At 41.9% G+C, this 13,303-nt stretch overlaps 1 protein-coding gene across 1 annotated transcript in view; it reads left to right on the top strand.

Moving 5' to 3' along the window:
• The first annotated feature begins 2,086 nt into the window (after positions 1 to 2,086).
• exd3 (exonuclease 3'-5' domain containing 3) overlaps positions 2,087 to 13,303 on the top strand; it is a 49,936-nt gene continuing 38,719 nt past the window's right edge. Inside the window, exons 1-12 of the mRNA XM_084046675.1 lie at positions 2,087 to 2,206; positions 2,908 to 2,975; positions 3,345 to 3,506; positions 4,756 to 4,953; positions 5,124 to 5,177; positions 5,587 to 5,726; positions 5,858 to 5,964; positions 6,047 to 6,132; positions 7,475 to 7,513; positions 7,638 to 7,804; positions 8,437 to 8,581; positions 9,589 to 9,784. Of these exons, the coding sequence (XP_083902801.1) occupies positions 2,185 to 2,206; positions 2,908 to 2,975; positions 3,345 to 3,506; positions 4,756 to 4,953; positions 5,124 to 5,177; positions 5,587 to 5,726; positions 5,858 to 5,964; positions 6,047 to 6,132; positions 7,475 to 7,513; positions 7,638 to 7,804; positions 8,437 to 8,581; positions 9,589 to 9,784 (1,384 nt within the window). The 5' untranslated portion in view covers positions 2,087 to 2,184. The remainder of the gene's footprint in view (positions 2,207 to 2,907; positions 2,976 to 3,344; positions 3,507 to 4,755; positions 4,954 to 5,123; positions 5,178 to 5,586; positions 5,727 to 5,857; positions 5,965 to 6,046; positions 6,133 to 7,474; positions 7,514 to 7,637; positions 7,805 to 8,436; positions 8,582 to 9,588; positions 9,785 to 13,303) is intronic.

Raw genomic sequence — 13,303 nt, 5'->3', positions numbered from 1 at the left:
CTAGAGTCAGCATTATTACAAAAATGGACAAACAATACCAGTTAAAGTGCAAAACAGTGCTAAGTGCACATTTAATGGGGGTCAATAGCCAATTTCAAACTGGAACAACCTGGCACTTAGAAGTGATCTAGTATAAGCCATTTAAAAAGACATACTGTACATCATAAATGTATTTTTTAAATACAATTGTGTCTTTTTTTAAAAACTTGCCACTTAGAAGTGTTTTAGTATGAGCCATTTAAAAGGCATACATCATAAATGTATTTTTAAATTAGATTTGCGTCTTTTAAAAAACATAAAAAATCATGATCTTATTTTGAAGGCAACCGGAAACCTTATTTCTGCTAGCTCGAAAACCGGAAGTCCAATTTCTGCTCACGGAACGGAGCTGGTTTCTGGCTGCTTCCTGATAAGTCATGTAATAACTCATGAGCAACAGCTGGGCCAAACGTTGAGTTTGTTGTCCTTCAAAATAAAATAACTGCCTGCCTAGCTACGTTCGGTCGCTTTTTGAACACACACGCACACACATGTACACGCATGCACACGCGCGCGCGCGCGCGCGCGCACACACACACACACACACACACACACACACACACACACACACACACACACACACACACAACAATATTTTCCCTTAATGTGCATTTTATTTTGAAGTCCCCAGATGACCACAGCGTGGACCGGAAGTCGTCCGTGAGCCTGGTTTATTTGACTTGACGCTGCTGACACACGGTGGGTCTGTTTACCTCCATAGCACTGATTTATGCTAACATTAACTTTAATTTAATGAGTAAAATCAGTGGGGTTTCAACCCTTTTCATATCAAGGTCCATTATTTATTCGGCACTTGAGCCACGGACCACCATTTGATGAGATTTAGCCTCTCAGACCCAATACTTAGAATATTGTGTTATCGTTGGATAGGATTTTGTCCACAATTCCATGCTGTGTTGATGATGTTACCATAGCAGGCAAAACGTTGATCAAAATAACAATTCTTTATTTAAGTAATGCAGATGTTTAACAATACTTTAACTCTTGGGAGCGTAAAATGAAACCAAATGGACCCTTACGGGTCCATTTGGTTTCATTTTACGCTCTCAAGAGTTAAAAATTGAGCCAATTAGGGTCCACTTGGTTACAAACTCTCCATCATTTAGTTGGGGACTACCTGGAACCCCCTGAAGGACCACTGGTGGTCCCCGCTCCCCGGACCACTGGTTGAATTGAAAACCACTGCGTTAACACCAGCAAGACCAGCTAACCTTATTTAGGTGTGAAGTGTACACATTAAACTGTACCAATGTTTATTTTACCTGGCTAACGTTGCGGAGTAGTTAACTAGCTAATTGGAGAAGAACCCTTCATCATAGCTCTGGGCCTCTGGTCCATCCATAGCGTTAGAAGGAGTTCTCCTTAACGCTGTGGTACTTTTGAGCCGTTGCGCGCACACACCAGGCTGCACAGCCTCTCGTCTTTAGTCAAAATAAAAAATACACTTTCACTACTTACCAAAACAAAGACGGTTTTATGGAGTTAAAAGCCTACTTTCCTTAGTGGGAACACTTGGAGCCCCCCACCTCACGTCTAAAACATACTTTTTTGACCAAAATGTAAAACAGTCCACCGGATGGAAAAAATGTTTTTAGTTACTCCACTGCGCCCTCTACAGATCTGGTCAATGGAATGTTTCTATTGACAAGTTCTGTAGAGGGCGCAGTGGAGTAACTAAAAGATGGTTCTCAAACTTTTCATGTCAAGGACCACCCAAAATGATATGTATCTAGTTGCGCCCACCCCCCCATCTCAAAATATTTAGTTCCAGGGACCCCGCTCCAGAAGAAAATATTTGCATGCTTTTTTCAAAAATAGCAGATCTACAAGCTCTTAGCGCGGCACCTATCGTCTATGATCTTGTATATCTGCTATTTTTGAATAGCCAATGAAATAATGGTTAAAGTGGTTAAAATCTAAAATTACAGATGCTTTTTTGTTTTTAGCTCACAAGACTCTGCTATTTTCAAATGGCCGAAATAATGGGGCTGAAGTGGTTAATGCACCCCCCCCCCCCCTCTCTCACTTGTCCTGCCCTCACTCTCTCCCCTGCTGTCGCTGATTCAGGTTGTGGAGTGCCCACTACCCATCACACAGACTGACAGCCTGCAGAGAGGAACCAAGATGACTACACCGGAGGCATCAGGTTCATTGCACAGATCTACAACATCACTCAGCAGTGTCAACTCAGTAAATTTATAAAATGCACTTATGTTTTAAATTCACTGAGTGACTCTTCATAAGCATTAATATTATATCAGTTATTATGTCAGTTTTAGAGCAAGCCAATTGGGTACTTTGTCCAAAGACCATAAGCCTGATTTCAGTGGCTTCAGTGCTTGATTTACACAATTCGTTTGGTATACTATATACTGTGTGTGTGTGTGTGTGTGTGTGTGTGTGTGTGTGTGTGTGTGTGTGTGTGTGTGTGTTAATAGATATCATTTTCTATATGTTCCCAGTAGGCCTGTCACAATTATTACATAATCGCCTAATCGCAACTAGTTGAGATAATCGCAATTACATTGCATAATCGTCCTAATCGTTTCCATGTTGAAACATTTTCATATATTTTCAAACATTTTCCAGAAATAGCAGATCTACAAGCTTACAACGTGATGTGTTGTAAGCTTGTAGATAAGCTATTTCAACTGTTATTAAATATAAGTAGTTAAAACGTGTTAAACGTACTGTATCATAACAGAAAAGTTTAAGGTCTTGTGTTTTAAAGGCAGACTGATAGCAAAGTGTTAGGAAGAATAGCCATAACACGTTTGGTCCAATTAAATGAAAATATAAGCCCACGTCATCTGTGTCTGTGTGCATGTGCCTGTGTTTTACCCCCAGGTGTTGACCCTGTCGTGCTTGGAGACCAACTTGTGGAGGTCTGGTACAGCACCAATGGAGCACAGAAGGTGAGAGTCACTTTTGCAATGTGTCAATTTCACCTCAGAGTAGGATATGAGAGATATTTATTACGTTTTGTACAGCAGGAGTAGTAGTTCTCTTCTGAGAATGAACGATGTCATTGACAGGCAGATTAATGCAAAAGCTTTTATCTGGGCTGAAACCCAGGGGCCCGCAATCATGAAAACAAACCAAAACTCCCCTTTTGATTTATACATTTAAGTATCTTAATGTTCATACTGTAGACAGTGATCATTCTATTCAGCAAGATGACACCATACATAGATGACACCAATAACTCTTTTCACTCTCGCTTACTTCCACCCTTTCACCTTAAATCCCTTTTTCCTTACCTCTCACATTCCTTTTCTCCCCAGATGCGTTTGATGGCCTGCCAGGGATTTTCTGAGCTGAATAACCCACTGGAAGACCTACTGACAGTCCTAGAGGGTTTTCTGGAGAAATCACTTTTTAACATGAACAGCCTAGTCAACGGCTTCGTGGAAGAATTTCAAAAATGGCGAAAGAATCAACCACAGGTTGACTAAACCCTTATCGGTGAAATAGCTTCAAACTGCTGAACTGTGAACTGCTGTCTGATCCGCACTCCATAGACACATAACTTCTCACAAAAAGTTCAGGAACGTAACTTATGTCGATTATTTCTTGCATTTTATATTGTTTTTATCGTTGATTAGTCACCTTTACAAAGAGGTATAACTTTTAAGGATCGTACAATTTGTGGAATGAGCAACACAGCTAAACGTGTGGGTAGCGTCCCCCAAAAGTGTGCCAAAATCCCTCAATATGCTTCTGTTGGTATTCACTCTCGTTTTGAGCGACCTGCCAGCGCCAGTCACAGATTTGTGACTGGTACCTGAGCATGGGTCCTGCAACTTTGTTGAGTTTGTGTTTGCTCCAAGCAGCAACACTGCCCCCATGGATAGATGCCACGTTTGTCCCTTCAGGATGAGACCCGTGCAATAGGGCAAGTGGAAGCTGGTGTTCTGTTACGCAGAGTGGCAGCATTATTTGGTGTCAGCCCTCGTACCATTTCCAAGCTTAGGACCAAGATCCGTGAGACTGGTTAAGTCAAAGACAGACCGCGAAGTGGCTGTCCTAGGAAGACAACACCCCAAGAAGACTGGTTGCTTCACTGAGGAACCATAGGCTTTCTTCCAGAGAACGGTACCACAGACAGATCTCTGTCAAATTTTCAAGACCCATGCTCAGGTGCCATTCACACACCTGTGTCTGGCGTGTGTGCTGGCAGGTCGCTCAAAACGAGAGCGAATACCAACAGAAGCATATTGGGGTATTTTGGCAATTTGTTGGGGGACGCTACCCACACATTTAGCTCTGTTGCTCATTCCACGATTGCACAATCCTTACAAGTTATACCTCGTTGTAAAGGTGACTAATCAATGATAAACACAATATAAAATACAATATCAATTGGTATTACAGAAATGGAGATATAATCGACCGAAGTTTCCAAACTTTTTGTGAGGAGTTTGATACAGTATCAGTGGAAAACTATTAGCAGTACCACTCACTTAAGGTCCTTGACACCTTTTAAGCTTGATAAAAACGTGTGCCACTACAGATGATAAATGGCCTATTCGTCTTTGTAGCATGGTTAGTGTGTATCTAATGTATATAAGTTATAGGTGATGTATTGGTCTTTTTTCCACCTCCTCTTATGAAATAAAATGCATTTATTTTGCTTTCGTCCATTTCCACATAATATGGTGTATTTCTAACTATTGTTTTGTCGACCACCATCAGGTGACCCTTGACTCGGTCTCAGAGGAGCAGGCAGTGGCATTAAAGCATCGAGTCTTAAGACTGCTGACAAAGATTCCGCTGACCTGGCACCCTGCCTCCATGGATGCTTTCCTTGACCTATACCGGCTCCAATCTTTGGACCCAAGTGTGCTCCGATTGAGCATCATGAAGCTTCAAGGCCTAAAATGCTACAAAGAGGTAAGTGACTGATTAGCTTTATTTTAGTGGAATTTATTGTAAGTATTTCATCTGCTTGAACTACTCCGACATGCTGTAGTTCTACATGGTTGGTATTGGCAGCAAAATAGTGAAATTATGATTTATCGCGATCGTTAAGTTGGTGCTTAATTATTTTCTGTTTTCATCAGGCAGCTGTTCTAGGGATGAAATTGCATCTACAGAATGTACTGGACATGGAACAGGTGAGAGGTGTATTTGTATGTTGAGATTGTTGAAATTGTTTATTATCAAGTAGAAAATATGGCACCATGTATGTGTGTGATAGTTCTGACTGGTTGGCAAGCATATATTTTATACACGTATGTCAAATGTTTTTCTGCACAGTTAAGTCCACAGACTTATTTTGTTTTTAAGTATCTGACGTCCTGGTACACCAAATCATCATGACATCACAACCAAAATGTCATTTCCGGGTAGATAACGCCAGCAGCATCGCATTAGAGCAGCATTATTCGTGAACCTTATTTCTGGAAGAACAGGACATTTATGATATAGTTTTTGAGTGTTAGAAATATATTGTTTTGTTCTAATTATCCACAGGTTTGACAAACTAGACATGGCTAATGTTCTGGACACAATCTTTCCCTACAGATGTGTGTACCACTGATTCTGCATGACAAGCTGTCTATAGCAGAATCTTTTGTCACGGGCCACCGTGCACTGGAGCAACACCTTGTAACCCTCCTAGACTCCTGGTGCCTTCCCGAATTCAGCGTGCGCAATTTATACAAGTATGGACAATGCGTGCGCACGGATGTGTGGTACATTTGTCCATTGTCCAAAAACATTTGTGTAATTAGTTGTGGGGGTAAAAAAAAGCTTTCTCATTGCTCTTTGTGTGTGTATGTGCTCTCATGTGCAGGCAGTTCCCAGACCTCGTCCTCTCCAAGCACAATGTTATGCAGACCGGTCCTAAAGTGCTCAGCAGACACGTGTTTAGGCTGATAAAAAAATTCAACATCGATGAAGGTACAGTATGTAGTGTCTATGAACAAGTCAAAAGTGAGCAAATTGTTGCATTTAATTTCATATCTGCTCTTCTTTTATGTAGAGCTGTGTGCAGAATTGTGTCCCAATGCGATGCAAAAGAGAAAAGAGGATGCTCTACAATACTTCACACATAAGATGTTCAGAGATGTAAGTAGATCAACAATAATTTAAACAATTGTACTATGTAGTAATAATAATGATAACTAATATAGTGATATATCAAAATTATACCATCCAGGACAAAAACCTGCTCTGTTGGGGACTTCAAATAGTAATTGGAAAAGAGGGAAAGAGTGTTGGTTAAACACAGAGAATGTAAACATGAACATAGAAGATGCTGTTATACAAAAGGGTTATGGTTTTTATGCTGTACTGCACTATACCTGTTTCCATGCTGCACTAAAGGACAACTTCACCCATTTTCAACCTATCTTCTTATAATTGGTCCTCACTAATGCTGATGATAAAATGGTAAAAGAAAATTCTGTGGGCAGTTCAGAAACCCGCCTACCAGTGACATCATCATAAGGCGTGTTTTCCCCTTTTTTTCTAACAAGATTAAGATTTTCTTCTTTTATTTTTATTAACATGAGAACAATTGCTTCCATTATAGCTAACTTTCCAGGAATAGAAAGCCTGCAGTTTCTATTAGCTTGGATTACTTATCGATGATGTCACTGGTTGGCGGGTTTCTGAACTGTCCACAGCCCTCCTCTGAGACACAAACCGAGTAGAAGAAAGTTTTATAACAAATCCATGATTTTTTAAATCACAGCAGATGGCCTCGCGCCTCGACTAGGAATCTGTCCGAGTTGGCAAGATACTGTAGGTACTGTAGATAGATGGATACCCCGCGGTGGAAATTCAGGTGCCAGAGACAGCACAGCAGTAAAAAGTTACAGACACAGGGCAAAGAACTACAATAGATACAGAAGAATACAATTAGAAGAATAACATAATAACACAATAAAGACAGCCACAAAGTAAACGAATATGAATAAATTATACAGATTTCTACACCCTATACAATCATCCTGCCTGGTACAGAACCTGAAAAAGAGTAGCAAGGTAAGCCTAATAGTTATGACATCAGCACAGACCACAGGTAATGTTTCAGGTGACATCAGATTGGATGTTACAATAATCACACAACGTCTCAATGCTAAGTCACAGTTACCGTTGCCCTTTGCGTGCCTCCTTATACTACATTCTCATAGCAAACAGCACAAAGGATTAACAAAGCTCCTCCGGACGGAGTAGGTTATCACATGAACCAACACAAGGGCTCCCTCCGCACCAATCAGCGATGGGGCTGTGGGTTTTGGGGTGCTGGCTTGGGAATAGCATACACATTTGCCTAAAACTAAAAATAGATAGTTCAAGCAACAAAATGTTTTATTAAGCCATAAGAAATAAAAATGGCAAACAGACTACATTCAAAATGAGATTCTTTTCTTCTCTGTATTCCTCTCCCAATTTTCGATTATAGCAAACCATGAAGGAGGAGAACTGGAGAGACCGTGTAGAGGTAAATCTTCATGTATGAGAGCATGTTGTTGATCAATGTTTGGATCTATCATGTATTGCGCTTTTTGTGCAGATTCAAATAAAATAATGTGTGTGTGTGTGTGTGTGTGTGTGTGTGTGTGTAGTATATAGTTGCAGATGACCTTGAGCTGCAGATCTTTTTGATTGAGATGCTGGTCAAGTACTCTGACCTCCAGACAGCTGCTCAGTGGTCAGTCCAATACAGCATCCCCAGAAACAGACTGCCTTTTGGTGTTTGGGACATACAACAGAGTCTACCAGATGATCTCAAGTGAGTTAACTAATATTGAAATACACCAGCCCAACTTGATGCTTACATGGTACAGCTGACCAGGGTTGATTGTTTGTTAAAATCATTTACATTCCTACTCCATTCATAGTTTGCCTTTACATTTTAGTGTAGTTTTAGGAGTTTTGAATGGTGTGCAGTCTGCACTGTGCCCAAGGGGCAGGCCACCAACAGATAACTATGTCCATTTGCGATGAGGTTTACGAGGAGTTTTGTTCCATAGCTTGTTCCACAGTTGCAGGATTGGTCAGTGCTCCGAGGTGTGGGATCTAAATCACTAGGTGATGGAAAGTAATGTCATGGAAGGAGAAAAAATAATAACAATAATACAAATAATAATAAAATAAAAACACTACGTGTCGTCTTCTCCCGATGGAGGTCGACTTGTGTTAATGACATTGACGCGCCAACGTTTTGGTTAATGCCCCCCTAAGTTTGTATGCACGTTGCCAGTAGGCACTTTTATTTGTACTGCAATATAGGTCGGTCTGTCTGTATCTAACGTTTTTAAATATTTAACTTTCATTTTATAATGGTTGCTCTCGCTCTCTCGCTCTGGTTTGAAATAGACCAGCATATTGGAAAGTTATACTATCTTCACCCTGTCTCCACAGACAAATGAATCCTGTTCAGAGTGTGGAGTGGATACCACCCATGTCTCACTGTGAACAGTACCACCAGCTGTCACTCACCCGTGACAAGGTTTACTTCTTGGACACGCTGGAGGGACTTAAGAAATGCCAAGACATTGTGCTAAAGGTACAGAAAAGAGTAAATGTACCATTGTCATGACTTACGCCAAAGTTATATTTTTACCCCTGTTTGTCTGATTTTGTGCCCAACATACTTTATCGTGGAAATTAAACACCAATTTGCCATGAAATGTGTTGTGTACATACATGCTCCCAAGAGTCATGACCCTATGACCTTCTTCTACCAACACCATCTGGCCAAATGTTAGTAAACCTGGAGAGACTCTACTGAGAGATTTCTTGTATTTTAATAAAATGTTTCAGATGCTTTCTAAATATTCCTATTTTCCAGAAACGTAATAGGGAGAATTGGTGTGTGGCAAAGGTTCTGACGAGAGGCAAGATAGATAACATAGCACACAGTCTTAAACTTAGACTTTGGCATTTCATTCCTCACACAATGTTCAGCAACAATTGGCACCTCAAAATCTTGAAAACCATGGAAACCTTCGATTCGCTTCAGGGGTCTTTAATCACGATCCATGCAAGCCTGTGGGTTGAGAAAACACAAAAATGGGGAAGAAGTCAATTTAGTAACATGCATTGATGGGACATGAATGCGTGCAGAGGGCGTGCGGAGAGGGGCTCAGTAAATCATGGAAAGTCATTAAGTTGCAACTCTAAAAAGCTTTGAACCATGCTAATTTATTTAAGAAAGCAAATAGTGTGGTACTCCACAGTGCCTTCATGTGCTGTTAAAAACATTAAACAGGAGTACATAATTGAAGACCACACACTTACTACTCTTCCAATGTTTATTGAACTAATTTCAACCTTTGGCTTCATCTTGTGAGACCCATGAAAAACATGAAACAACCCAAAAAAGTGCAGTGTGTGTGCGTGCGCGCACATGTGACGTTGAATTAACGAGTCAGTTTAATTTATGTAAGAGAAAGTATTGACAGTCAATAGTATAGTCAGTGCTGTGTTAAAATGAACCCAAACACTCAGGAGTTTACTGTGTAATTCAAAACAAACATAATATAAGTTAATTTCTTCTCTCTCTTTCACTAGGAAGGTGTTGTTGTTGGAGTTGACATGGAGTGGTGGGCTCCACAGGTTATCTCAGTGCAGCGTGTTGCGGTGATCCAACTAGCTGTTTCCGACCAGGTTTTCCTATTAGACATGTCGGATAGTGGTTTACGCCAGCATGAAGAAACCCTTAGCTTCATCAGGACCTTCTTCTCTGAAAGCAAAGTTCTTAAACTGGGTGAGTTGTAGGGTATGGTTTGAATTGAAAGTATTATTGTGTAATTTTCCATTTCAATGTCAATTTCAAAAATGTATACAGTATATTGCATTCAGATGCTGTAGCCCAGGATACCACTGTGTGTGTTTTTCTGAAGTAAAAACAAAAGAAAAAACACTATAACACAACTTAACCATTTGGGCAAATTGTAAAGTCTGTTGGCTCAATACAAAATTGACTGTCTGCCCTTCAGGACAACAGAGTCACAAAGTGCTTTATAGAATAAGGTAAAAAGTGCAACAAGATAACCATAAAGAGATAAAACAGTAAAGAAAAAAGGGGGAAAAGGTACAAATTAGAAGATAATTATAGTAACATTATTTTTGCAGCCAAATTTTGTTTTATCAGGAGGGTGGCCGGTATCTCCGGCTAAGAAGCTCAGTCACCCGGGAGAGACTTGGAGTAGCCCCGCTTCTCCTTTACATGGAAAGGAGCCAGTTACTGAGGTTTAGGCATCTAATACGGATGCCTCCTGGACATTTCCCTAGGGAGGTCTTCGGTGCACGTCCAGCTGGGAGGAGGCCAGGGGGTAGACCGAGAACCAGATGGGGGGATTATATCTCCACATTGGCCTTGGAATGCCACAAGATCCCCCAGTTAGAAGTAGCTAATGTGGCTCGGCAAAGGGAAGTCTGGATTCTCTGCTGGAACTGTTACCTCCGGGGAAAAAAAGGCCTTGACATAAAAGGATGTTTTTAGAAGTGATCTGAAAGATGACACTGAAATCCCCTTCGCAATCGCTTGAAATGCCTGCAGTTTACTGGTATATTTAATTTTGGCGTTGTGTGGGAACAGGCACATATATTGCCTGTTCCCACATCTAAGCACCTAATGAATTCATTACCTTATATATGAAAACAAGGGAACCAGGAGACCTGGTACTGCCAGACCCCTAGTGGTTGAAATCTGAATGGCCGGACTTCGCGTGACGTGTGTGCAGAGGAAAAGACGGGCAGACCGAGGAAAAGAGGGACAGACCGACAAAGCCTCATGTAGGCCGACCCTCTGGGTCTGGCAAAAAAACACAGGACTGAAACTGGGTTAAATTAAAAAATTAGAATGCACTGTCAAGTCATACAGATATTGTATGTGTGTTCTAACAGCCCTCGGAGTAGGGCTGTCCAACCGGAAGCCCAGGGGTCCAATGCGACCATACGGATGGTCTCCTGTATCTGTATGCCAGCCATCCTCATTCTTATCCTGCTGCTGTAGCCTGCTGCCCCAACAACATGTGTGTAGGTGGGCTACTTAACCCATTAAGACCTGAGGCCTGATTCTACAAATATCCTGTTCTGAAAAATGGTTGATTTGTGCACTCTCAGTGTTACAGACACATAAGGGTCCATTTGTACACTGTCAGAGTTAACAGACGCATAAGGGTCCATTTGGTTCCATGTGTACACACAGTAGCTACCCATGGTCAGTCCTCTTAGGGCAAGACAGTGCCACTCCGCTTCTCTGGAACTACTCTGCCGGGACTGGGGGAGAGGAGAGGCTCTGGCATGTGGAGGGACTAGGCTCTGTGGATTGCCTCCTGTCCGGGCCCCCCCTTCGGTTCAGCAGGTTCAGGACCTGAGCGTTGCACCAGACTCCCCCGCTCCAAACATTTCACTCCGGCGTGATGGTATCTTCGGCCGTGGTGTTACTGCAGGCTCCACTTGTGGCTTACCTGAAAGGCCCTCCTTAAAAGCCTTACCGTGGGTTTGTTGGGCTTCTTCCTCACGGAAGACAGGCTGGGCTGCCAACCCATGCTGCTCCCGGGTGCCGATTACATTCTGCTCCCGGGTGCCGATTACATTCTGCTCCCGGGTGCCGATTACATTCCGCCTGTCAACCGTCTCTCCGGTGGTCACCAGACTGTTCTTGGTTGTCACATAGTCTATTCCTATGAGCCACTATAAAAAGAATAACCATAAATAAGAAAAACATTACTTGGATGCACCTGGGACGTATCATCAGTGTTGTAGTGTTGTAGATTAACCCCCGGACAGACACAAACAAAAACACATGGACCCTAAGTATTTCTTCTCCTCTGTCATTCAACACAGCCCGTGTTTGTGTTGGCGTTTTCAGCACCGTCTAGTGGACAGACATGTGGAGTATGGATATGATGATGGTCCTTCATATCTAACAGACCAAACCCTTTCTCACACTATTTAACGTGGAAAAGGTTTCACTCCAGTGTGAATACGCTGGTGTTTCCTTAGATAACCTGATACACTGAAACTCTTGTCACACTGTTAACAGTGGGAGGACTTTCCTCCTGATTGGACAAGCAGGTGTCTCTTCAGACGTATTGATCCAGTGAAATTCTTGCCACCATGTTTACAGAGCTAAAGTTTGTCTCCGGTGTGAATACGCTGGTGTTTCTTTAGGTAAGCTGATGAACTGAAACTCTTGTCACACTGTTTACAGTGGAAGAGCTTTTCTCCAGAATGGACAAGCAGGTGTTTTTCTTCAGGTGTGCTAACTGTTTGAAACTCTTGTCACACAGTTTACAGTGGTAAGGTTTTTCTCCGGTGTGTATACGCAGGTGTTTCACCAGCGTACCTGATTCACTGAAACTCTTGTCACATTGTTTACAGAGGTACGTTTTTTCTCCAGAATGGACAAGCAGGTGTGTCTTCAGGTGTCCTAACTGTGTGAAACTCTTGTCACACTGTTTACAGTGGTAAGGTTTTTCTCCGGTGTGGATACGCTGATGTGTCTTCAAATGCTTTAAAACACTGAAACTTTTGTCACACTGTTTACAGTGGAAAGGTTTTTCTCCGGTATGGACACGCTGATGTATCTTCAGATCACTTAACTGACTGAAACTCTTGCGACACTGTTTACAGTGGTAAGGTTTTTCTCCGGTGTGTATACGCAGGTGTCTCACCAGCGCACTTGATTCACTGAAACTCTTGGCACACTGTTTACAGAGGTACGTTTTTTCTCCAGAATGGACAAGCAGGTGTTTCTTCAGGTGTCCTAACTGTCTGTAACTCTTGTCACACTGTTTACAGTGGAAAGGTTTTTCTCCGGTATGGACACGCTGATGTGTGTTCAGGTTATCAAACCGACTGAAACTCTTGTCACACTGTTTACAGTGGTAAGGTTTTTTTCCTGTGTGGACACGCTGGTGTCTATTCAGGGAACTGAAACACCCGAAACTCTTGTCACACTCTTTACAGATGTGGCTTGTCTCTCCTGTCCCCTGATGTTCTTTTACTTCTTCCGGATTAGTTAAAGTCATGGTAAACTGGTGATAACTTAAGATCTCGGTTTGTCTGTGTCCCCTTTCTGGCTGGTTCCAGAGATTATGATTTACCGGAAAACTTCTGGGGGATCTGTACATTCCTCGGTATTTGGCAGAAGAGGTCAATATGATGGAATGTTGGAAGGTGAACGGTTCTCCGGTTCTCTCTGTCAGGTTCCACGTACCTGTCTCTCTCGAAGGACACTCACATTTATATGAAGTGAAACTCCCATATATAAGGC

Source organism: Gymnoscopelus microlampas, assembly GCF_963454915.1.
Source record: "Gymnoscopelus microlampas genome assembly, chromosome: 21".
NCBI classification, from domain to species: Eukaryota; Metazoa; Chordata; class Actinopteri; order Myctophiformes; family Myctophidae; genus Gymnoscopelus; species Gymnoscopelus microlampas.
This window is presented reverse-complemented; position numbering and strand designations above follow the sequence as displayed.